Genomic DNA, 25,054 nt, shown 5'->3' with positions numbered 1-25,054 from the left:
TCCCATCCCCACCCCACTCCCTCCAGCCCAACACCCTGAATACTCACAAGAGAACACTTTATCTATACAAAATTAGAAAACAAAATATTTACATATGAAATAAACACCATCTTGATTTCTGTTGCCAGCGGAGGCTGAGAGAGCTCCCTTGGTTCTAGATTGCTGTTCGCTAGGTTAGTTGGTTTGGTTTTTTGTTTGAAAGGGGTGAGGTAAGAGGAAGATGAGGGGATGAGTCCCTGACCCCTGGACAGAGTCAGGGCGAAGCGGTGTTTACGTGGCCCTTCACTTTCTTCCTCCTGGAGGTGCCTCACGCCCTCTGTCCTCTCTCAGTCTTTCCTGTTATCTAAGGTAAAGCACTCCGTGCCCCTCTCTCCAAATCTGTGAGAGGTTCAGCCCCTTGCCCCCATGTTCATTTTAGAAAGAAAACAAAGCTTTACAAGGCCTTCAGTTGGCTTTAAAATGAAAGATACTGAGGTAAAAATCAAGGAGGAGGGTCGGGGACAGCAGTCAAGGACGGGATGAGGAAGGGTCGCGAGTGAGGGCAAACAGGGGTGAAGAGCAGCCCTGGAGGGAATGACTTGAAGAGACATGGCAGCTTCCTTCCAGAGGAGGATGAGCACCTTTCTGGTTTATGTGTCCTGTGTGCAACATGGCGATCCTGTAGTCAAGCTTCCACACAGACCCGGGGCGCTCTGGATGCCACCCTATGTAGGGGAGGATGGCAGGACAGTGGAACTGACCCATAGAATAGCCCTACCCCAAGTTTCAGGACCGGCCATGACACATATTCATTTCCCTTCTCAATTTTCCAATGTTAAGTGAAGGGAGCATCATGTCTGCCGGTACCCTCATCCCTGGAGTTTTATACATGTATATCTTTTTTTTTATTCCTCAATGGTACAATCTGAGAGGGAAACAAGGTGTTGCAGGAAGGTGGAAGGGCTTCTATCAAGAGTGTTCACTCTGGGCTCAAGTCACATTCCCAGGGAGCCAGGCCCAAAGAGGTGGTGGAGGATCCCTCTCTGCCCCCCTCTCCCATTGCCAAGTCTCTTCCCCTCTCTTCGTACCTCCTGAGCTACACTCATGGAGTGAAGCTCATTTCTCTTAATTGTCAAGTTCATTTCTCTTAACTGTCTGCTCCACAGCAGTTGTAATCAGTTTTGGGGGAAGAAGCCTGCTCTTCTAGCTTCAGGTTAAGTAAGAAGGGATCAAAGCATTGGAAACATCCCCCTCTCTCACTTACCCTACCATACACGACTCCTTAATTCTTCAAAGGTGGCTTTGCTCCTCCCCAAACCTTGGCCAGTCGAGAGTCTAAATGCTCAAAAGAGCTTTGTAGAATCTTTTGCTCTCAAGTGTGGGCAAAAGAATCGTGGCTGTGAAAATTCTGTTTCCCTTTAGCCTTCCTGGAAAGTTCTTGGTTCAAACTGGTTGAAAAAACTGCCAACCACCGAGGACTTGTTTTTGCACCTTGCTCTTGCAGGATTGCTCACCACCTTTTTTTTTTGTCTAGACCATGGATTCTTCTTTATCAAGAATTTTCGTTCTCCTTATTCAAGAAGGATGAAGGGAGACACAGCCAAAATTCAGGTAACACATGGCCATCTCTGTCTGTATATAAGCCAAACAATCATACTGCTTGGGGATATTGAAAGAAACAACAGAAAGAGTCAAGGTTGCCTTCTCTTGAGGCACCAGACTACACGTGGGTGCAAGTGTGCATGAACACACATGCATGCACAATCCACCTGCTCTTGCCTCCAAGGCACTGTGGGACACTATCATAACGTACTTTCCAGTTTGTTCAAGAATCCACTCCGCCACCGATGACCTTTTGTTCCTGTTCACCACCACTATCGAGTCTCATGGGGTTGAAGCAAGCATTTTTTGGCTTATATATAAACACACATGGCCTCCCAACCTCTGCTTGGCACACGATTCCTAGACAGATGTCATCTAAGCAGCATGAATTTAGCCAGAGCCTCTTTCTTTTCACAAGCAGTGTGCTAAATGGTCTCACGTAGATGCTTTTGCTTCCTCACCTAAATGAAAAGATCAGTTTTGGGAAAAGCTACCTTCGTGCTCACATAGCCTCTTTTTGGTTCTCCCGGCTTCACTCAAAGAGGATGTCAAGGAGCTCTTCCACACCAGGAGGAAGCTCGCATGCAGCCCTTCCTTTCTCCGCTCTACACTCCCCTGCTGAGAGGGCCCATGGCATCATCTCATGGGAACAGGAATGGCTGATAGGGGTGGAAGAAGGAGAGAACTGTGAAAAGGAGGGGAGATGGTGCTGGTCACTGGGGTTGCCCTCAGTAGGAACCAGAACTCCAGGATCCCATAAATAAATTAAAACAACAAGAAAGGAGCAAATGGGAACCAAGTTCACCCCCGTCACCCTCCGTGACATGCGCATCACACGATCCACAGCCTTACCCTCCCGTACCCATCTTAACCTCTCTGTTCCCTCACTCAGACATCAGACTCAATACTAGAAAGTTTCTCATAAACATGCCCATTGCTGGAGCCATTGAAAGCCCTGGGGTTTTTGTTGTTAGGCACACAGGGGTTGGACTGGTTCCCTATACAGATGTCCTTCTGGAAACGGGCTGGCACGGCCCCATGAAGGGCCGAGACCACTGGCTTGTTGGTGACAAGGGCCCGGAAGTCCGGCCTGGCTTTCGAGGCCCCCGCCACCGTGGGCTGCCTGAAGAAGTAGGATTTGCTGCCATGGAGCAAGCACTGGTCGTCCCCAAAAGTGGGGATGAAAGGGTTTTGCGTGACCCGGTCAGGGTAGAGCGACTTGCTGAGCATGTAGCCGCCGCCGGGGTTGTTGTGGTGGTGATGTCCGGCAGTGGGCACTGAGGACTTGTTGTTGGCAAAGGTGCTCTCGCCAGCCGACATCTCAAACATGTGGGCGTAGGGGCTCCCATCCATGAATCGGCCCTTGTCTTTCAGGCTTACGCTGCGTGGGGCCAGGGCTGCTTCTTCCTTCTGCAGGTCCACGAAGGTGTCGTAGGAGTGCTGCCGGCGCAGTTTGTTCCGGTTCTTCTTCTGGGCCTTGGAATTAGTCGGGCTCTGAGGATACTTAGTGGTGGAGGCGTTTGACGTCACCGCCACCGGGGCAGCCGGCTGGTCCAGTTCCTGCAGGGAGTTGTCCTCGCTGATGTCATACAGGTTGCCTGCTTTCTTGCAAGCCTCGCACCGGATGCACGCCTGCCTGCCCGAGTTCTGACCCGTCACCGTCGTGGAGTAGTTGTGCAGCTTGGAGGGACAGCTGCGGCAGAAGTTGCCCCCGGACCGGTCCTCCCACTCCACGTTGGTCAGGTTCTTCTCCCAAGGTGCAGGGACCCCACTGACCACGCCGTGTTTCTCACCTGCCCCGTGCTTGATGTGGGACCTGTTGGTACAGGGCCCTCCTCCGCTGACCGAGTCACGCTTAAAGTCATCACTCCGCTCCTTGTAGATGTCGGTCAGGTCCACGTGCTCCCAGTGGGGTGAGTTCTCCTTTGTTCGGAACTGGTCCAGGTAGAAGTCCCGTAGCCCTTCCTTGTCCCTGAAGTAGCGCTTGTGGTCAGGGGAGCGGGGCGGTCGGCGACGGTAGGCCAGCTCGATCTCGTCAAACTCCCTGCGGGACTTGGCCGAGGCGGGCCGCTTCTTCAGGCTGTCCTTATACTGCTGCTTACGCCTCTTGGCGGCATTGCCCTCGATGTTCCCGTAGGTGACGGTGTGGGTTGAGATGTCAGAGACATCGGAGCGGATCAAGTCATCGTGGCCACTGTAGCGGTCGCTCTTGAAGGAGAATTTGCCGTACAGGTCACTGAGCTGGCTGTGCTTGGAGGAGGGGAGGCCGATGTCCAGGGGCTTCTTGCTGATGGACCTGGACTGGGTGGTGAAGGGTGGGTTGTCACAGTCGTAGAGCCCATCGATGGAGCTGGCACTGCCGATGCTATGGGGCCGGTGGTGATGGTGGTAGTGATCTTGGTACACGTTGCTATCCTTCAGCTGCAGGTTCCCGAACGTTCTCTCCACCTCACTGATGTAGTCACTGAAGAGGTTCTCCTCACAGGGCGGATTGTTGTAGGATTTGCAGTCAGAATGTGTGAAGCTACGGCGATGCTCCGAGATGTCATAGACGGATGACTCCCTTCGGATGAAGTCCAGGGCGCTCTGCGGGGAGCCGTTCACACCAGACAGGTTAGCCATGTTCTTGGCTGTGCGCAGCAGGCGCAGGATGTTGGAGTGTGTGTTGTTCATGGTTGCGGTGGGGGAGTTCATTACGGATTGGCGCTCCTCGATCGCCACCCCATGGATGCAGCTGTAGATGCCCTGAAGCAAGAACGTGGGGACAGGTTAGATCTCCAGAGAGGCTAGAAATGACCACAAAAAACACTCTCCCACCAATAATTGCCCCAACTGGATAAGAAAAAATCAGGGAAAGCATGAAGCGAATAGTCTAATATACTATTAGATGTGGCTAGAAGCTTGTCTAATTTATACCCCTGAATTTGGTGACTGTCATGTCATGAGACGAAGTCAGTGACCTGGCCATCAGAGAGGGGGCATGGTCACACCCAGTAACTTGAGCAAAGGGACTGGAATCATAAGATATGGCATTTTTGCCTCAACTTCACTGTTGACTTACTGTGGTTTTCTATGCCTAGATTTTCACATCTTAAAAATGAGGCCATGATATCAACCCATAGCAAAAAATATTGTCAGTCTTCTGGAAATAAACGGCCATGCTCTATGGACGCTGAGGTTGCTCTGCTGTGGCTGGCCACACCTGGCTGACAGTAAAGCACAGGGGAGCTCAGTAGCTCACAATTGCCACTGTTTTCCAGCCCTGACAAATTTTAAGCAGGTTTTAGAATTTCGGTCACCAAATAACAGCTGAGCAATTCTCTTCTTGAGCCAAGCATGAACAAAATTCACAGAAAGAGAGAATTAGGAAGCCCTGGGGTCAATGAAGGATTTTTCTCCTGCTGTGTTCTACACTGTGGGAGGGAAGAATTGGGACAAACAGCCAGTACTAAATAGGAATAAATAACTCCCTTGTTGAATTCTCTCACTTATTCTCTCTTTAGTTCCTGTTGTCCTTCTTATACTTTCTCACTCACTTAATATTATCATCAATAATTAACATCTTAACAAATTAGTATTGATCGAGAGCTCCCTATGTACAGCTTCTTGTACAGGGCTTTGAAGGACACTGTGCAGGAGAGGCAATGGGCTGGGTTCCTGGAGGGCTCAGTATGTTTGATTCTAAAGTCAAGCCAACCTCCTGCTCACATCTTGCTCCCTGCCTGGAAAGGTGGACAAACTTGGAACTTTTCTCCCTGGCTAGGGAAAGTATTTGAAAAGAGATTGTTTGAATTGTGTCATTACAACAAATGGGACTAATTTGGAAAGGCAAGTTGTCTCAGTGGGTGGGAGTGAGAGGGGAGAGGGTTAGAAGAATCATAGCCAAATGGGAAAGAAGAAAGGTTTAGACAAGGTAAGTCTCATTGTCCCACAGGGCCTCAGCAAGATGGAAGATCTTCAAGGTAAGGTTATTCCACTTTCCCAGTTCTTCTAACTCTTCCTGATTAAGGTCAAGAGAAAATTCCAAGCCTTTTTTCCTCTATAGAGGCATTGATCGTGTCAAATATCATAAATGGGGTTTTTATTACAGATCACCAGCTCCCATGGCTTCTGGCATTCCCCTATCTGAGATCTTAGGGAAGGGCTACCAGGGAAGCAACATGGCTCAGGGATCATCACCACCCCCAAGTTCCATCCTCCTGTTCTGAGCTCACTTGATGGCCTGAATTAACTCACAGCCAGAGAGGAAATGGAGAAATTGTTCTCTATCAGTAAAATACTATAGGAAAAAGATGAAAACATGAAATAATTTAACAAGAAATCAATTTTCTCATTAATACAAAACTCCATTTGTGTCAAAGTTGGCCATATCTGGAACCTAGACCTTCATTCATTCTCATGAATTAGTCTCTCCACTTTATTAACAAAATCAAAAGAAGCTCACTTTTTAAGAAACTTCTCCCTGTGACCTTCTGCTCATACACAAAACTGTCTTCCTAGTGTCTCATTTTGGACTAGGAATGAAGAGGAGACCTAAATAAAGAATGACCTAAGAGTTTTTACTCTTGCTCCAACTAGGGAAGTTTCTGGAATGTAAATTTCTTATGAGTCAGAGCTTATTTCTGAAGGTTCTGTTAAGCTCTTTAACTCTCCATAACCATGGAGAACATGGTTAAAACATAGAGTGAAACAACTAATAATATACCTTTGTATGTTAAAATAAGAGAGGTATGTTACATATAATTATTTAAACAGAAATGTACATTTTTAAAGGATTAGATAGTTAATACAGTTTATACAGAACCAACTAATGGTGATGAAAGGCATTTGGTAAAAAGCCAAATTTTCCATTTTGACAGATCTGTCAGTTCCCAAAGAGAACCAAATGCCCAAATCCCACACAGAAAGCTGTTTCTTGAAGGAAATAGGGTATCACCCACTTTTCTGAGCCGCTTGCAATCATATCACACAAACTCCTGAGAAAACATACATGATGTGGTTTCTTGCTTGAGCAACGTGGGGGTGGAGGTAGTGTCCTCTTGGGTCTCTCTGCTTTGCACAGTGCTAGGCTAAGCTGTCCCTAACAAGCTCTAGGCATTTAAATCAAAACACTTACTCTGCTGATGGAGAAGACCATGCCAGGCTTGCCAGAACAGACACCCATAAAGCAATGTCGGAACTGCCAATAGAAAAGGTGTTCGCAGATGAAGGTGATGAGGCTGAGAGCCATGGCCGCCCCCAACATGTAGAAGACCCCTGCCATGTTGTCAATGTCCAGCTGGCTGCTCATGACCTCATTCTTCTCATTGTGACAAATGCCAGTGAGCCAGAGAGCTTCCAGTTCTTCCATCTCCCCTGGGGAAAGGACAGAGAAGGAAAATAGATAAAAAGAGGAGACAGGAAAGGAGTAGAGAAAAGGGAAAAAGCGGGGTATTGAGCAAGAAAGAGAAAGATACGTAAAAGGAAAAGAGACAAGGAGACAAAAAGGAAATGAAAGAAGTTAACGGTAATCTTATTAATGCCATTATATGCTAATTCATCAACATACTCAGTAAGCATTCAATAAAAACTTCATGTGAGTACTGCAGGCGCTATGAACACATGAGACGTTGCTCCCACTCTCCATTATCTAGCCTGTATAAATTGGCATATAAATAATCACAATGACAAGCTGTCTGCAGGTAACAAGAGTTCAAAGTGTGACGGTAATTCTGTGGATAGCATGGCCAGTGGGTTTTCGTGAAATAAGTAGGAGTTGGAAGTGGGCATGCTGGATGGATGAATTTTAATTTACGTTGTACAAAAAGGCACTCCATCAGCAGGAATAGTATGATCGGTGGGAACACACAACACTTGTTTAAGGAAAGGCATGCAGAACAGTTCAAACAGAAAAAGACATAGTAGGCAAAAGAAGCTGAATAAAAAAGATTGATATGAGAGAGCTGAAGACCAGAGTATCAGATTAAGCATTCTGCACTTAATATTAAGGACAGTGGGGAATAACATAATCGAATGAGTGATTCAGAGAATTGCCCTTAAAATTGTGCAAAGCAGATTGGGTAGGGAGGAGAGAGGCAGAGAGATCGATTGATTCCCTAGGGCCCCTCAGATTTACTGATTTCTTGTTGAAGAAAATAAAGAGCAAAGAGGAGTAAGCTTGAATAAAATAAGACTCCCAAATTCAGACTTGCCTTCTTTACACATTGTTTAAACATGCTTTGATTGCTTTAATTCATGTCAGATTTCAATGACCTTTTTCCACTTCACCAGATACTAGGAAGTAGGAAGAGGTCCCAGACAAAAGGAAAGTAAAAGAAACCATGTGCCCTAGAATGCATCTAGTTCTAGACAAGCATTCTGAAAATCTCATGGAGAAAATTGCCTATTCCAATAGTTCTAGTTTGGCTAAAAAACTGAACTTTGCTTGCATAATCTGACTAAAGCTTTGGCAACTTTTGCAAATCATCTCTTTCTGATGGGTATAGTCTCCATTATTGCCTTTGAGTGACAGCTACACTAAAATTACAGAAGCTCTTATACCAAAATGGCTTGGTAACACTCTAACTTAAAACATTCGCCTGTTTCCAATGTTAATCAAATCACTTTTTCCTTTTTTTTTTTTTGATTAAACTATGATTCTCCTAACTAGCGGAGCAGACAACTTCACCTGGATTCTAAAAATCCACCTGTGGTCTTCTGCTGAAGATCTCATCCTTAACGGCAAACCTTCTGCAGATATAATTGAGATAGCCACTTGGCTGATGGCTGGTGAAGCCAAGTAGGGTCTGGCTGCTCATTCATAACTGAGTTAGTTTCTGTGATTCTAGCAGAAAGAGTAGTTTCTTTGTACAATAAAGTGAAGAGGGATGCAGAAGACAGGAATATAATGAAACAGAAGATGAGATTTTTTCAACTCAAGTTGGCAGCTCAGTCTGCTGCCAGGATGATACTGGGGAGTAGCTGGGGATGTCTGCCTCTGAGGACCCAGCTGAAAGAGCAAGATGGGAGAGCAGGAAGAATGAATAGATGGCCGCAAGTTTATTTCTCTGCCCTACCTCTGGGCACATAAAGAGCAGAGACCTTCCACAGTTCCATCTATTATTTTGGCCACATGTGAGATGACTGGATGAAACATCTAATATCAGTTCTCCTACTTTATCCCTGAAGGTTTGATTATAGCCTGCAACCCAGAAACAAACCTCCTTGACAAACTGCTTCAATCCTCTCCCTGCCATCTTTCACCTTATTATGGGGTGAAAGATGTTATACCATCCCCGTAAAATATATATGTTGAAGTCCTAACCCCCAATACCTTGGGATGTGACTTTATTTGGAAATAGAGTCATTGCAAACATAATTAAGCCGAGATCATGCCAGAGTAGGGTGAACCCCTAATCTAATATGACTGGCATTCTTAAGAAAAAGGGAAATTCAAACACAGACATGTGCAGAGGGAAAACATGCACACTGGTAAAACACCACGTGAACATGAATCAGAGATTGGTGGTATGCTTCTACAAGATGAGGAATGCCAAAGATTATCAGCAAACCACCAGATACTATGGGAGAGGCATGAAACAGATTCTCCCTTGCAGACCCCAGAAGAGATTGCCCCTGCTGGCACTGTGATTTCACACGTCTATTCTCTGAAACTGTGAGACAAGACATTTCTGTTGTTTAAGCCACTCAGTGCATGGCACTTTGTTATGGCAGCAATAAGAAACTAATATATACCTGAAAACTACACAATATACTGTGAAATGCTTTTCTGGAAATGCACAGGTTAAATAAATAGAGGAAAGGAAAAGGTTGATGTTTTGGACTGGCCATCAGTAGAGGACAAATGGGCACTTTCCCTTTCTTGAACTCACCATCTCCAAAGAGCTGCAGGATAGCAAGGTCCACCTGGCGCTTCCACCCAGAATCTTTTTGGATGGCAATGCCATAGCCAGTGGAAGCAAAGACCTTCCCACTGCCAATGGTCACCAGCTTGCAGCCTTCATCTCTGCCTGCCATATAGTTCAGCACTGCTGCATCATAGATGAAGGCATCCAGTTTCCTGTACAGGAAAAAAGCAAACAAATCCAATGGAGGAATTTTAGAACAAAACTACCTATGGGGCCATTAATATGAAGCAGTAGGGTTCCAGAAAACTATGTGGAGAATTGGTTCAAAGTAAGGTTTAAGTTGGAACTCTGCCAGAATCTAAAGCCTAAATCCCAGGCTGTTCTTTATGTGCTTTTGGGTTGAAAGGAGGAGTTCTTTTCTTCCCACTGGGAATGATGAGAATGTAAGTTGGGCCTGAAGCCAACTCATAAACTGTGTCTGAAAGGAAGAAGGAGTAAAAAGGGATCAATAAAAATAATAACAGAAATAATGAAAAGTAACCACCGCAACGAGCAACAAATAGCATGGGGTTAGATTTATATAACATTTTTCATTTCTCAGTTCATTACAGTCTGGAGTGGGGATAAGTGTAGGTGTTTGTGTTTCAATAGATGTGCAATGCTATTTTTGTGGTCAGGAAGTTTCCAGTATTCTGTCGTGCAGCACAAGGATAGAGGTGAGGGGTTGAGGTGGTGGCAGCACAGGCTTGTGTAAGAGCAGATGAGTGAAACTACAAGAGAAGGCAAAATACAGAAGAATTCAGAGCTCTCAAATAAATAAATTACAGCATATAGTTCCTAAACATAAAATAACTTCATTTTATGTATTGTGCTTTGCAAGGGAGAAATACATAAAAAAGGGAGTAAGACCAGGCATAGGGGCAGGAAGGCATGAATCAATATTTAAAACCAACATTTAAACATATCAAAGGTAGAGAAAGAAATTTAGATATAGCTGTACAGGCAATAGAGAGGTCTGCAAGAAAGAAAAGCAACACCATTATTCCCTTCATTTTTATTACTTAAGTCACTTTGTTAGGTAACCTATAGAAAGGGGAACACCAAAAAACCAAAGCCCTGATATGAATGAGAATGGTGGGTGTAGCAGGGGGTCAGAATACCCAAAGTGGCCCTACCTTCAAGCTCAAATCCCATCTTCTGAAATCTTTTGTGACCGTATCTATGGTGATAACATAGAATCTAACAGTATTTTACGTAACCATGTATCTAGGTGCCTTTTCCAGAGCTGGAGCTACAAGGGTATTGAGAGGAGGTCCAAGTGCTGTTTAGTCATCATACAACAAAGAAAATGAGCTACAAGACCCCTTGACTTCCAAATCCCAACATCTATAATGCTCCATTATCCATCATCTTCCATAGCTGTAGCTTGTGGAGGCCAAATGAACAAAGGGACCAATCTGGCTGGGACTGTGCAAGCCAACACATGTGTAGGTCATGAACTCCTATGAATGGACAAACACTCCGAGAGGACAGAGTATGTTAACACAAGCTGGCACTGGAGATCAGTCAACACATTCTTACTGTTAATTATCTAAAAACATTTACACGTTCCCCCTTTTCTTTCTCCATTGTCCATAAGACACCAGAACCATAATTTTCACCTCTTAGACAACTGGTCTTTATTTCATACACGGCACAAATACCTTAGCCTTCACTCTGCCCTCCTACTTCTACATTTATTTCACTCTTATTTCGTGGTTACATTGTGCAACTAGAAAATAATTTGTAAAAAATACATAGAAGTAAGTAATAGCAGAGGAATCTTTGTACACTGGTCTAAGTGATACTATCAAATTTAACTTGGAAATCCATAAAGAGCAAATGAAGTCTTCTTTAACATTTTATGATACCAACCATGGTATACCTAGTGCATGTGATTCAATAGTATGCTTAATAAATGTGAGAAACAGATCAAGGACTCTGGGCTTGGAAGCAGTTCTTACCCTGTTTTCAGGGAGAGCAATGCATCATCTACACCCCTCTGGTTGAACTTTCCCATGTAGGCATGCATTTCTGCATAGTTATTGCGAATATTTCTCTCTGTGCTGCCGTTGGGCACGGTCCCAAAGCGGAAAGGGGGTGAGAAGTCATTAGGTCTCTGGAACTGGAGAGAGAAAGACAGATAGAGACAGAGGGAGATGGAGGGAGAGAGAGAGAGAAAAGTCATTTTAGAAAATGTGAAGAGACATTAAGTTAGCATTAGTGGATTTATAATGGAAGGGACCCAACTATACCTCACCAAATACATTAGCCCTCATTCAGGAGCAGCCATTGCTATCTGAAAGCAGACTTCAATTCAATTCAATTTAGTACATATTGTTGAGAGATTTCTATTTGCCCAACCCTGACTTTAATCTATAACCCTTCTGTGTACACTACACAATACCAGTGTTGATGGGCCAAAGGAATGTGCTGGTGGCTTAACTGAGGTGGACTAGTCACCTTTATTTCTAAAAATTATGTAAAATCTGTATTAAGGTCTCTTAAAGGCCCAAATACACAGTCATTGCACTATTTTGGCCATAGGGCCTTAGTGAGGTGAGCTATGTGGTACTCCTGAAGATAATTTGTTGAGTATCAAATATGTTTTGCTAAGAAATTTTCTTTTGACCTTCCCTGATGCACTCAAAGCTCATATTTATCCCACATGAGTTGTAGGATAAACTGTACAATCAAAGACAATTTTAATTATGTTCCCTTTCTTGCTTGAGACTGAGAGTGCATCTCCAGTGCCTATTATAATAAAGTGAAACCTCTTGGATTTTCATCCCTATGACATCAGTTTTATTTCTGGCTATCGCTCTGCAATGCGTAAGTCTTTATGTTGCTTCCTGAACACAAAATTTGTTCATTTGTGTCTTCATGGCCTCATATAGTCCATCTCCTCAGTGCCAACTCATCTATCTCTCTAGGCCAATTTACATCTTTCGTTTCAAAACAAAACTCAAAACAATTTCTTCAAGAAATCTTCTGTGAATTCTTTCTTCCATCAAGTCTACCCAAAAGTGACCCATCAGAATGGGTTATTCTTTGTCTAGATCACTGTAATCCTACACATGCAATTACTCTTTAAATGTGCTAGCTAGTCTCTGATGTCATCACTAAGAGTTTAAACTCTAGATTGAAACATACGGATTGAAGACCAGCTCCACCACTTACCACTGTGTGACCTTGGACAAGTAGCATAAACTCTCTGTGCATCCTGTCCTCATTTGTAAGAAGGAGATGATAATGCCTAGTTTTCAATATTATTGTGAGAATTAACTAATATAATTCATATGAAGTGCTTGGCACAGCACCTGGCACACAGTAAGTGCCCACTAAATGTTCTCTTATATTATTTTTAACTTGGGTCTCTATTCTGCATCTCCTAGTAAACTAGCTCTCTAAGCTTCTTATTCCATTAGTACAGCAGTGATCATTGTAGCTGTGCTGTGCTTTGGCATCGGAACGACAATGAAGCTATTTGAAGTCCTCTTGGTTTCAAGTAATAGTACCATTTACTTTGGAGATACATTTGAAAATCTAACCTGCCAACTCAGGAGAACTCTGAAGCTTTGGAATTGCTTGGGATTAGAAGAAATTATTTTCCTTCTTAGAATATGGGAGTTCCATGGGCCACAAAATATCTCAGCACCAGGAGCCATAAATGCCATCTTAATTGCTCAGTGCTGGCCACAGTTAAAAGTAGAGTCATGCAGTGGTGGTAGGCAATCTGTGACGCATCAAACAACTACTACTTCCTGACTGAGAAAGCTCCCCCTCTGACTCATCACAGAGCTTTTTGACATTAAAAGTTTTGAAAGGGGTTATAATTTTTAAGTGGATAAAAACACTACAAAAGAGTAAGAAAAATCTAGAGCCAAATGGGCCACTCAGGGTTAACTAGCCCAAGCCTTTCATTTCACAAATGATGAAACCCAAAGAGGGTAAGTAATTTGCTCCACATCACACAGTGGCATTGATAGCTAACAGATCAGAGCTAAATTCGCCTAATTAATAGTCACTCCTCACTGTCTCCAGCAGATAGCAAGTTTAAAGTAAATAGGGATATGCTTTATTGGAAGAGACAGACCCAGAATGCTTTGCATATCACTATCAAATATAACACTTCAGATGTTTGAAGAAAGGCATTCCCCAAATCAAAAGTAGAGTAAATAACGATGGTAGACAGCAATACAACTAATTAACTCCCTTTAATCAGTAATTCCCCACAATACTAGGACAATGACAATTATGTTTATAATGACTAAGATACTCTAGGGCCCAAGGGATTTTCTGAAACATCAATGAAAATTGCAATCATGTCCAATACAATTCTGGTATAAATGATTATACTTTAATTTTTCTGAAAAAATGGCTATCCATGCAAGGTATATGCAACAATTTTACGTTAACTAAATGGAATCCAGTGCCCAGAGGGCCTCACTTCCTGATGAAGCTACATTATAGGCAGTTTTCATACAGCTTTTTATATAGCAATTTTTAATTTTAAATTATTTTTAGATTTCTAAATTCTGTTTTGTAATTGTATCCCTGAATAAATAAAAGCTAAAGAAATGATAAAGGGTCTAGAATAGCCAAGATCACTTTGAAAAAGGGAAAAAAAATGTTAAAGGATATACACTACCTGGCTTTACAATTCATTATAAAGCTACAGTAATCACGACAGTGTGGCATTAGCATAGAGTCAGATCAATGGAATAGGATAGAGTACCCACTAACAGAGCCACACATATATGGTACAAGGGCAATTCAGTGGAGAGAGAATGGCCATTAACAAATGGTGTTGGAATAAGTAGATATCTGTTTGCTAAAAAGGAACTTCATTTCACACCTCATAAGATACACAGAACTTAAAGTGGATCATATACCTAAAATGTAAATGCTAGAATTATAAAACTTGTAGAAAATATAGGAGAAAATATTTGTAATCTTGAGTTGGACAGAGATTTCTTAGCTACAACACCAAAAGTGCAATCCACCAAAAAAAGGTAAACAATAAATTGGAGTACATAAAAATAAGAACTTCTTTTTGAAAGATGCAGTTAAAATCATAAAAAAGATAAGCCACCAATTGGGAGGAAGTATTTGAAAATAAATTGAAGCTATTAAAACACTAAAGGAATTAGATAATAACATAGCAAGACTTATATAGTTAAGGCATCTTTCAAATGAAAATAATCAGGCCAGGTGCAGTGGCTGATGCCTGTAATTCCAGCACTTTGGAAGGGCAAAGTGGGTGGATCACTTGAGCTCAGGAGTTTGACACCAGCCTGGCCAACATGGTGAAATCCCACCTCTACCAAAAATATAAAAATTAGCCATGTGTGATGGCATGCGCTTGTGGTCCCAGCTACCTGTGAGGCTGAGGTGTAAGGGTTGCTTGAGCCCAGGAGGTGGAGGTTGCAGTAAGCCAAGATTGTGCCACTGCACTTCAGCCTGGGTGACAGAGCAAGACCCTGTCTCCAAACAAACAAATAAATCATCATCATCATCATCATCATCATCAAAATAATCAGAGAAACCAAGCAGTCAGTACTGGGGAAGAAGGAGGAAGTGCTGGTCTTAGAGAATTTGAATTGGGATTTCAGCTTTGTCTCAGGCCAGCTGCATGAACATGGGCAAATTACTTGAATTTATGGACCTACCCTCTTTTCTGGAAGTATTATTTTAATGAATAAGATAATATGTAAAAAAATACTTAAAAACTGGCACATGATGGATTCTCAAAATTCTTAGTTGCTTCTATGGAGATGAAATTCTAACATTTAAAATTGTCCTATGTAAGGCAATGTTCCCTAAGATTGAAAATTCTTATTCTCTAATTTGTTCCTTAAACTAGGCCAGTCTGGAGGCCAACAAGGAGAGAACATTGCCCCAGAATTAGCCAAAGCAGTGAGTTGCTTTTTCTTTTGAAAATTCTTGTCTCAGTTTGGTGAGATCTATGAAGTTTACATAAAACAGAGATTTTTTATGCTGTCATTGGAACTTGAACTGTACTAAAATTCACATTCATGGATAACTGTTTAGGGAGGCCATGGGGAAGAAGAAGATTTTCCATATATCGTCATGCTTCCAATAAATGCCCTTGTAATAAAACTTACCCCAAGTTGTAAGGCATTATATAGCACTAGTGTAGCCTGAGTGGCAATCAGTGCTTTCTAGGGCTTTGGGAAGGAGAAAAATTTAGCACTGTCAAGAACCAGAAGTCTTAACATTAATAGAACAGGGAGGACCCTGAAAAAATAATTTTTAAACAAATTTAAAAGCCTAATGTATCAGGGAGCTCAGTAATTGAATTAAACTCAGTCTGATTTCAAAGTAGGGAAATGTATACAGTACTCTTTACTTTTTTTTTTCTTTGAAACAGAGTCTTACTCTGTCACCCAGGCTGGAGTGCAGTGTTGTGATCTTGGCTCACTGAAACCTCAGCCTCAACCTCCCAGGCTCAGGTGATCCTCCCACCTCAGCCTCCCCGGTAGCTGGGACTACAGATGTGAGCCACCACACAGCACTAATTTTTGTACTTTTAGTAGAGACAGGGTTTCGTCATGTTGGCCAGGCTGGTTTCCAACTCCTGGCCTCAAGCGTTCCACTCTGCTTGGCCTCCCAAGGTGCTAGGATTACAGGCAAGAGCCACCACGCCGGGCCCAGTACTCTTTATTAATCACCTTTGGCCATAGAGCTTCCTTGAATGTGGAATCTTTTTCTAGGAGTCACCCAGATTGGAATGATCAATCAACACAGATTTGGATAGGAAAATAACACAGACAGGGAGGGCCCCATTTCATAGATGAGGAAACCGAAGCCCTGAAGAGATCAAACAAGTTGTTCAAGCCCACACAGTATAGTGGGAGGACAAGCTGAGACTTGGCCTCTGAGTATGGCCTTCCCTTTGCCAGTTGAAATGCTAGCTGAACAGTCCTACTTCCTGCCTACTAGGGAGTGAAGCCACAGGCTGTAAGTGGGGCCACGTAGTGAGACTATCCTTCCTTTTGTGGCAAATCAAATGCCAACTCCCATCCTTCCCACTGCATTTAACACAGGGCTTCAAGCAATTGCTGTGAGTGTGCACTTGCACAAGGGCAAAACAATGCCAGAATGTTAAGAGAACTGTAATCTCATTTGATTCTCCTGGAGAGCAGCAGGGAATCAGAATTCAGGCCTCTGAGCTGTTCAGATCATCTCAGCCTCCATTTTAATGACCTCAAAGTGAATTAGTCTTGGCAGCCATGCAAGGAGAAAGGTGCTCAAGGGCCAGGAGTCAAGGCCCCCACCCAGAGATGAGCAGACATTAGGGTCCTGGACTCTTTTGGCTGCCACCTCCCCACTAGAGAGCTTCTCATACAGCCTGCTGGAGAAAGAAAGGAAGAGAGGAGCAAATCAGGGAAGTACGGATCTGGTCCATTTTTAAAATTGTGAAATAAAAATATAAATTGATTTTCCTATGTATTAGGCATTGTAAGTCATTAATAATTGCCACTCTTATTCAATACCTATGTATGTACTGGGTATAAGTTACATTATCTCCTTTAACTATGATAATTAAAATGCATCCATTCATTTGGCAAATATTTGCCCAGCATCTATTAGTGCAGGAGACTGTATTAGGAACAGAGATACAAAGATGAAAAAAATCAGACCCAGTTTTCAAGAAGTTTCCATTACAGAAAGTCAGAAATATAGATATTCATTCAGTTTTTCGTTCATTTATTTTCATTTCATTTATTTATTCATTTCATTCATTTATACAAGCATTCAGCAAGTATTTGTTGGTGTTTATTGTGTACAGAGGAGGTGCTGAGGATGCATTATTGCAGAAGAGTATGATCTTGCCTTCAAGGAGTTCACATTATAAAGAAGAGAGACAAATAGTAAGCCTGTTTTTTATTTTTTAAATTCCTAAGCAATCTTTTGTAGAGATGGGCTCTCTCCATGTTGTAAAGGTTGGTACTGAACTCCCAGCCTCAAGCAATCCTCCCACCTCAGCCTCCCCTAGGGTTGACTAAAAGCCACAAATTATTTGCCACTCTATGAAAAAGAGGTCCATGTCCCCTCCCCACCTTGATTTTGAGCTGGCCTAGGTGACTTGCTCAACCAGTAGAAGGTGGCAGAAGTAACATTTTGGAACTTCTGAGGCAAGGGCAGAAGAAGCTTTGCAGCTTCCACCTTGGCCTTTGGGAACCTGGCTCTGAGGGAATCGGTGTACCATGTTAGAAGTCCAACAACCCTGAGGCCACCATGCTGGAGATTCCACCTACAGGTGTTCGCATCTGCAGTCCTAGCTGAGCCCTGGACTTCTATCCATTCCAGTCAGGGCACCAGGCATTAGAGTAAAGCCATTATGGACTCTGCAGCCCAGCCCAGCCTCCCACTGACTATCAGTCAATGTTACACAAAGTAGAAGAATCACTCAGCCAAGCCCTTCCCAAATATCTGACCCACAAAACAGTAAAATACAATAAAATCTTCTTGCTTTAAGCCACTAAGTGTCGGGCTAGTTTGCTGTGTAGCAATAGGTGAGGGAAACAGATGATTTCAAATAGTGAAAATGAAGTGCTAGGAAGAAATGGAAACAGTGTAATAGGACAAAAAGTGATTGGTAGGAGAACAAGTTTAGACTGGTTGTCCTGAAAAGGCCTCTCTGAGAAGGTGGCATCTGAACTAAGACCTGAATGATAAGAAAGAACCAGGCATACAAAGACTAGGGGGAAAGTGTATCAGGCTCAGGAAACAGCAAACGCAGAGACTCTGACATGGGAGGACAAGCTTGGTGTGACCAGGGGCTATAAATAATGGGGCGGGTGGTATGAGCAGCTGTGCCCCCCCCAGCAGTGGGAGAACAGAACACAGGGGCTGTCTCAATGGTATCCCAGAGCCTGTGCACTGGGGCTAAGACTTAACCATTTGAACAAGAGGAGCAAAATGATGTCTAGATAGAGACGAGTGTTCAAAGACACAAGATGGTGAGAGAGACTGGGCATGATCAGAGACCACAAGCAGCTTATCGTTGCCAGAGCCTAGCAGGTATGGCCATGGTGACAGGAGGCTGACACAGCTGAAGAAGGAAGCAGGGCCTGGATCACAAAGAAAGTTGAATTCTGTGCAAAGGAGTTTAAAGTTCATAATCTAAGGGATGAGAAACAGAGCTTCTGGAGTTAAGCTGCCTGATTCAGATCCCAGCTATGCCACTTGATAGCTGTGTGACCTTGATCAACTCACTTAACTTCTCTGTACCCCAGTTTCTACATTTGTACAATAGGCTGCTAATAGCACCTACCTCATAAAGTTTAAGTATTCAACCAGTCAATCTGGGCAAAGTATTGGCACTGTGCCTGGCTGATAAAGATACGATGTTAGCTATTGTTACTATCATTATTACTAGCATCATCATCGTCATCATCATCTTCATGATCACCATTGGAAGCAACTGAGGAACTCTGCCAGAATGACAAGATTGGGTTTTTGTGTTAGAAAAAGTCCCCAGGTGCTGGTGTGAAAAACAGGTTGAAAGGAGTAAGATGGAGAGACAAGAGCTGAGGAGGCCCTGAGCTCTGGTGAGGGTATGGGTGCTACAGTCAGATAAGAAGGAACAGACATGTCATCAGATATGTCCCTACACTACTAGCTAACATACAAAACCACAGAGGTGCACACCATTGACATATACATTTCCTGAAAGGTTTCTAGAAGGAGGCTGAATTGAAGCTGGCAGGGAGGGTGGATTGGATTTGAAAGGGTGAAGATGGGGCGTTAACATCAATTTACACTAGAGGAACGCTCTGCTTTAAGACTCCTCCTCCAACCTGGTTAGTTTCCAGGGTGAGAATGAAGAAACATACTTTGAGGTCCTGGCACCAGGAGAAGAGCAGGTTCTGAAAACAAAACCACAAAGGTCCTAAATACTGATGGTGTACAAGCAGTGGTCATTCTGACCACCAGTCAAGGCCATCACCTGATCAGCTGTCACACAGTCCCAAGGACGATGATCAGAGTCAGATCCGGTAAATGACAGCACAAAAATGAAAGCAGCTCTGCTAAAGTGAAGAGGATGGTGAGGAACTTCCTTCTTGGGTAGTTGGCTTCCCTGCAAAATGGCTCTGCTCATTCAGTCTGTGTCCCATCAGCATATGCAGATTAGGACAAACAGGTGCTGTGACCTTGCGGAGGTGGATATTGGACATCCTATTTGCAGGGATCCATCCATATGAGATATGGAATCTGGGGGCTTTTGTCTTCAAAGCTTGACAATCCTACACATAAATATTCATTCCATTACTTCTGATTTTACATTTGCATCACAAAAAGAATCAATGCCCAAATGCCACTCAGCCCTTCCAGGCACCCAAGAGAAAAGGTGGGAAAGGCTTAGGAGATGTGAATGGCTTTGGGCCTGGGTTACTAATTATGAGGTGGCAGCATGTCAGAATTCTGAAGACACCACATTTTTACCTATTCAGCACCCTCCTGTTATTATTGTTATTGTCATTACCCTATTTTATATTTTAATAGTATTTTTAAATTATTGACTTTTATTGTCATGAATTTTAACCACGTATGGAATCTTGCAGTCACCACCACAATCAAGACACAAAACAATTCCATTACTCAAAAGCTCCCTGGTGCCACTCCTTTCAAGTCACACACTCCCTTTGCTCTTAACCTCCAGCCACTCTATCCCATAGTTTTGCCTTTTCTAAAATGTCATATAAATGGAATCCTATAGTACATAACCTTTTGAGACTGGCTTTTTTTACTTATGATAATGCCTTTGAGATTCATCTCCAGGCCTTTGCATGTATCTGCAGGTCATTCCTTCATATTGCTGAGTAGTATTCCATTATGTGAATGCACCAGTTGATCCATTTATCTATTGAAGGACATTTGAGTTACTTTCAGGTAACTGTGAGTAGAGCAGCTGTAAACATTTATGTACAGGTTTTTGAGTGAACATGTTTTCATTTCTCTAAGGTAAATATTCAGGGATGGGAGTGATGAGTCACATGCCCCATGCTCCTAAAGTCTTTTTACAACTCTTCTATCTTTCGATCTTCTCAGTTTTTCCAGGAACTACCAAGCAAGTACAGCAACTGATATTATCTTCCTTAGCCCAGGGATGTTGCACCAAACTGTGTTGCCCATCACCAAATCTTCCATAATAATGCCCTATGGCCCAGCTAGGGTGAAGGGATATGTATGTGTGACTCCAGACTCTGGGTAGCATCTGAAGAGGGGAGGAAGTGGCTGGAGGAAGCACCTTCTCTCTCCTCTTCTACCATAATCCCTTGTTGGGCCCAATGCGGGAAGAAGGAGGTCAGGTGACCATACAAGGAGTAGACTTTCTGAGAGCATGAGCTCCTTCACTGTTCCACGGCCCATAAGTGCTTGGGACAGATGTGAAAAGGAGGTAATCTGTGCTTACATTGAAAAGACAATCTTGGCCAGGCATGGTGGCTCACGCCTGTAATCCCAGTGCTTTGGGAAGCTGAGGTTGGCGGATCACCTGAAGTCAGGTGTTTGTGACCAGCCTGGCCAACATGGCAAAACCCTGTCTTTACTAAAAATACAAAAGTTAGCCAGATGTGGTGGAGCACACCTGTAGTCGCAGCTACTTGGGAGGCTGAGACAGGAGGATTGCTTGAATCTGGGAGGCAGAGGTTGCAGTGAGCCGAAATCATGCCACTGCACTCCACCCTGGTTGACAGAGTGAGACTTTGTCTCAAAAAAAAAAAAAATTAGTGATAAAACAGTAAGTAAACATATGGGTTATGGGCTCAAAGATCTAAGTTCAAATCTGAGCTCTACCACTTATTAACGGTGTGACTCAATAAACAAGCCACTTAGCTTTGAAACTGAATTTTAACAATGTTCCAAGAGGAGAAATAAGGTACAGCATCCCACTACAAATTCTCCATTTCAAAACATGGGGCCCAGAGTGGCCCCCCAAGACCCCCTAAAACAAACTGGCTGTGGATATGGTGAAAGATTAGAAAGTTAAACCCTTCACCTTCACGAAAGAATCTGGAATGGAGGTAAGAGGAATACAAAATAATTGTTATATTTCATTATAAAGTATTCATTGGAAAGAGTATTGTTCAAATTCATTCAAAAGGCATGGCTGAATTATGGAAACAATAGCATTACAGAATGTAGTTAGAAGCTACCCGTATATAGGAAAATTGCCCAAATTAACTCTGTTCTCTTCCTGGGCCGCTGATGAATCTGATGACATTTTGCTACTGCCAGAAAGGGAGTTGGCATATAATAAGCATTCAACACCTTAATTGTTTCTGCTCATATTCCTCTTGTTATTAACATTAGTGCTATAATTGCCTACAGTGGCAAACACCCTGAAGTTTACATGTAAAGAGACCTGCACCTGGATGTGAGAAGGCTGGTAAGTGGCCTTTCTCCTGCCTCTGGCTGTGCTGTCATTGGAGGATGTGTCTTCACAGCTCTGGATGCTGTGCTGCTGGGGAAGGAACTTTGTGCCTCTCTGAGCTCAGTGTGGAGCTGGGGTTCTGTAATAGGCCTTAGACGGGTGGGGGTGGTGGGGACTGCAACTTCTCCTGTCATCACCCTCCTGCTGGGGCCAAAACAAAAGCTTGCAGCAAATAAAACACCAGTTCTTCAGATTCCTGGAATTTAGTTAATTACCAGTTTTCCTCACAATGATGGTTTTAATGCAATAAAGCAGTCATTTCTTTTGTATTTTATAAAATTTGGATACATAAGCCTTAGTCAATATTCCCTGAAATATTTCATAAAATCAGATGGTGTATTAGCTAGCTGAGGCTTGGTCCCTGAGTTTAGCAAAGCCAAGAAAGTGGGTTTATTCCTATATTAACTACATTAACTTTAACATATCATAACCTGCACCTTGAGGTTTTAGGTGTTTGGCAAAGTCTTGTGTCTGGCCATAAAATATCACATCAGTAGCACACAGTTAAAGGACATAAGCCACATACAAGTCACTGAGCTCTGAAATAAAATGAAGCAACAAATATGATCCCTACCATTACAGTTTAGCTGGAAATAATAATGACGATAATCATATAATGCCAGCAGCAGCAGCAGCTAATGCTTCTACAGCACTTACTATGTGTCACACAATTTACATATAGTAACTCATTAATCCTCTCATTGATGCTATGAGGTAGGCATTATTATCCCCATTTAATGGACAGGGAAACTAATGCACAGATAGTAAGTAATTTGAATAAGGCCATACAGCTAGAAACTAGAGCAAGGATTCAAATACAGGGTTCTCCCATTTAACTGTAAAATACACCACAGGGCTCTATGCAAATGGAATGGATGCTCAGAAAATGTATAGATTAAGGAATCCAGTGCCTGAATGAGTATGCCTATACAATGGGAGGTAAGGAAAGGAAGGGCTACGGAAGTTTAGAGGGAGAGAAAATCATTACAAAAGGATATGGCTGGGGAGGCTGCACAGAGCAGGCAGAGATGGAGCTGACTCCACCAGATTGGCCAAGTTTATCCAGGCAAAGAGGTCTGGGAGGGTGATGGGGCAAGTGAAATGGCATGAGCAAAGCACCGGGATGTGAGCATGGCGTCTGCACTGACGTTGGGAGGAATGTTTGGCGCCCAGATAGAAACCATCCCATGGGGCACACCGAATGGTCGGACTGAGGAAGGACACTGTGAATCCCACAGTGCTCAGGTGTAGCTATCATTCAGCTAAAGCAGCATGGCTCGAAGAACAGAGAGGTTGGAGAAGGGATGTTTACTGGAAAACTAAGAGCCTGGACTATTTTCAGAGGGAAAATAATGAGAGGGATAAACGAAAAAGGCATCAGAGTGGAAGCCTTGATTGAATCCAAGTCTGACTATGTATTCAGAAGAACAAAGGAGAGGAGGTGGCAGAGTTAGCCTCATCCCCACCACCTCCTCTCCCACTCTCCTCCTCTCCCACTCTCCTCCCCTCCCACTCTCCTCCCCTCACCCACTCCTCAGGAGCCACACAGGCTTCCTTGCAGTTTCTAAAACTCACAGGCAAGCTCCTACCTTCGCATGCTCTTCTCTGCCCCCAAAGCCCTGGATATCTGCATATATTGATCCCACACTAACTTTGGGCCAAACTTAATTGCCTTTTTATTTTCTGCCCTTTCCTCCTTAGAATGTAATATAATGGGCACAGTTTTGGTCTGTTGTGATCACTGCTGTATCTCTAGTGCCTAGAAAAGTATCCAACACTTAGTAAGCTCTCAGTATGAATGAAGGGTGACTTAGAATGAATGAATTGAATTGCACATATGGATATATTTATTATATGAAAAACTCCATTCAAAATGCACTATTCTTCAACTGTTGATACATTATCATGCAACACACAGTTGAGCACTAACATTCCTCAGATCTAGGGCTAGTCTAGCATCTCTGCTGAATAAGGAGTTAATGTGTCCTAATGCCAGTCGAGAACATCTTTCCTGGCACTTTCTCCATGTTTCCTTCACAAAACACATCAGATCTGAAATCCTGCAAGAGCTTGTCAGATTTAGGACTTGACAATGCATACGAATATTTCTTTGGCACCAAAAATGTGACAGAGTTAGAGATGATTATGATAACATGGAGATGAAGTGAAACAGAGGCATAAGGACAGAGGCATTTGAGTTTTATCCTTAAGTCATCCTGTGCGTGACAGGTGGCCTTCGTTGAGCTCCTTCAACCTATTCTTACACAAGACTGTTACAAAGAGGTGTTATTACCGTCCACTGCACTCTACCTCACAGACCAACCTGGGAGGGTACACGGGATTGTTCCAGATATTTTATAAAAGCTGTGGGTGCTAGCAAAGAGAAATGGCTTTTAAAGAAGCTTTCAAGTAAAGGAGACAGATGGATTCACCATGGAAACTGGGATTCTGAAGTTGTACTAGGAGCTCCCATAAAATTTTGGAAGAGATAAAGAAGGTTACTACCAAGATTTCCGCGTGCAAGATGCCCCAGTGAATTTAGGGTGCTCCAGTTATTAGTACCATCACCTGAGGTTCTAATACGGTATCAACATCTTCAGAGAAATGAAGCTGGGGTGGGGTGGAAATGTCAAAGATCTATGCCAGGCAGGGGCCAGGGTGAGTGGGGATCCAGCGACAGGCAAGGCAGAGGGACCTGTGTGTCTCTGCCCTCCTGGCAATCAATCAGATCTGTCAGTTCCAAATTGAGGCATGGAAATGCCGGCATGTGCACTTACTGTCACATTGTGACCCACTTACAGTCCAGTAGAGCTTCTTCCTTTGTTCAATGAAGTCAGCCCTATGCGAGGGACACTCTGGTTTATGGAATGTCAGTATTGGGATGCAGCCTGGCAATCCCACCACACACACCGCATCCCCACGGGGGTTCACAATGGACCATCACAGGAGAGGACTCCAACAATCCTTTGGTAAAGAAACGTATTTAACCTTGTCACAGTGTTTCCCCAAACTTATTTTCCCATGGATTTTTTTTTTTAAAACTAGCCATTATGTTTTCCAGAACACTCATAGTCTATGAAACAGTTTGAGAAATGCCGATTGAGCAACTTTCTCCCTGTAC

The 25,054-nt window shown here is 43.2% G+C and overlaps 1 protein-coding gene across 1 annotated transcript in view; it reads right to left on the bottom strand.

Moving 5' to 3' along the window:
- Window positions 1–890: 890 nt before the first annotated feature.
- The window catches only part of GRIN2B (glutamate ionotropic receptor NMDA type subunit 2B), a 434,051-nt gene continuing 409,887 nt past the window's right edge, over window positions 891–25,054 (bottom strand). Inside the window, exons 10-13 of the mRNA XM_033222803.1 lie at window positions 11,432–11,592; window positions 9,453–9,640; window positions 6,698–6,936; window positions 891–4,326 (exon numbers count right to left, since the gene is read on the bottom strand). Coding sequence (XP_033078694.1) covers window positions 2,470–4,326; window positions 6,698–6,936; window positions 9,453–9,640; window positions 11,432–11,592 — 2,445 coding nt within the window. The 3' untranslated portion in view covers window positions 891–2,469. The remainder of the gene's footprint in view (window positions 4,327–6,697; window positions 6,937–9,452; window positions 9,641–11,431; window positions 11,593–25,054) is intronic.

The sequence above is a fragment of the Trachypithecus francoisi genome, unplaced genomic scaffold (genome assembly GCF_009764315.1).
Source record: "Trachypithecus francoisi isolate TF-2019V2 unplaced genomic scaffold, Tfra_2.0 Lachesis_group11, whole genome shotgun sequence".
Classification (NCBI taxonomy): Eukaryota; Metazoa; Chordata; class Mammalia; order Primates; family Cercopithecidae; genus Trachypithecus; species Trachypithecus francoisi.
This window is presented reverse-complemented; position numbering and strand designations above follow the sequence as displayed.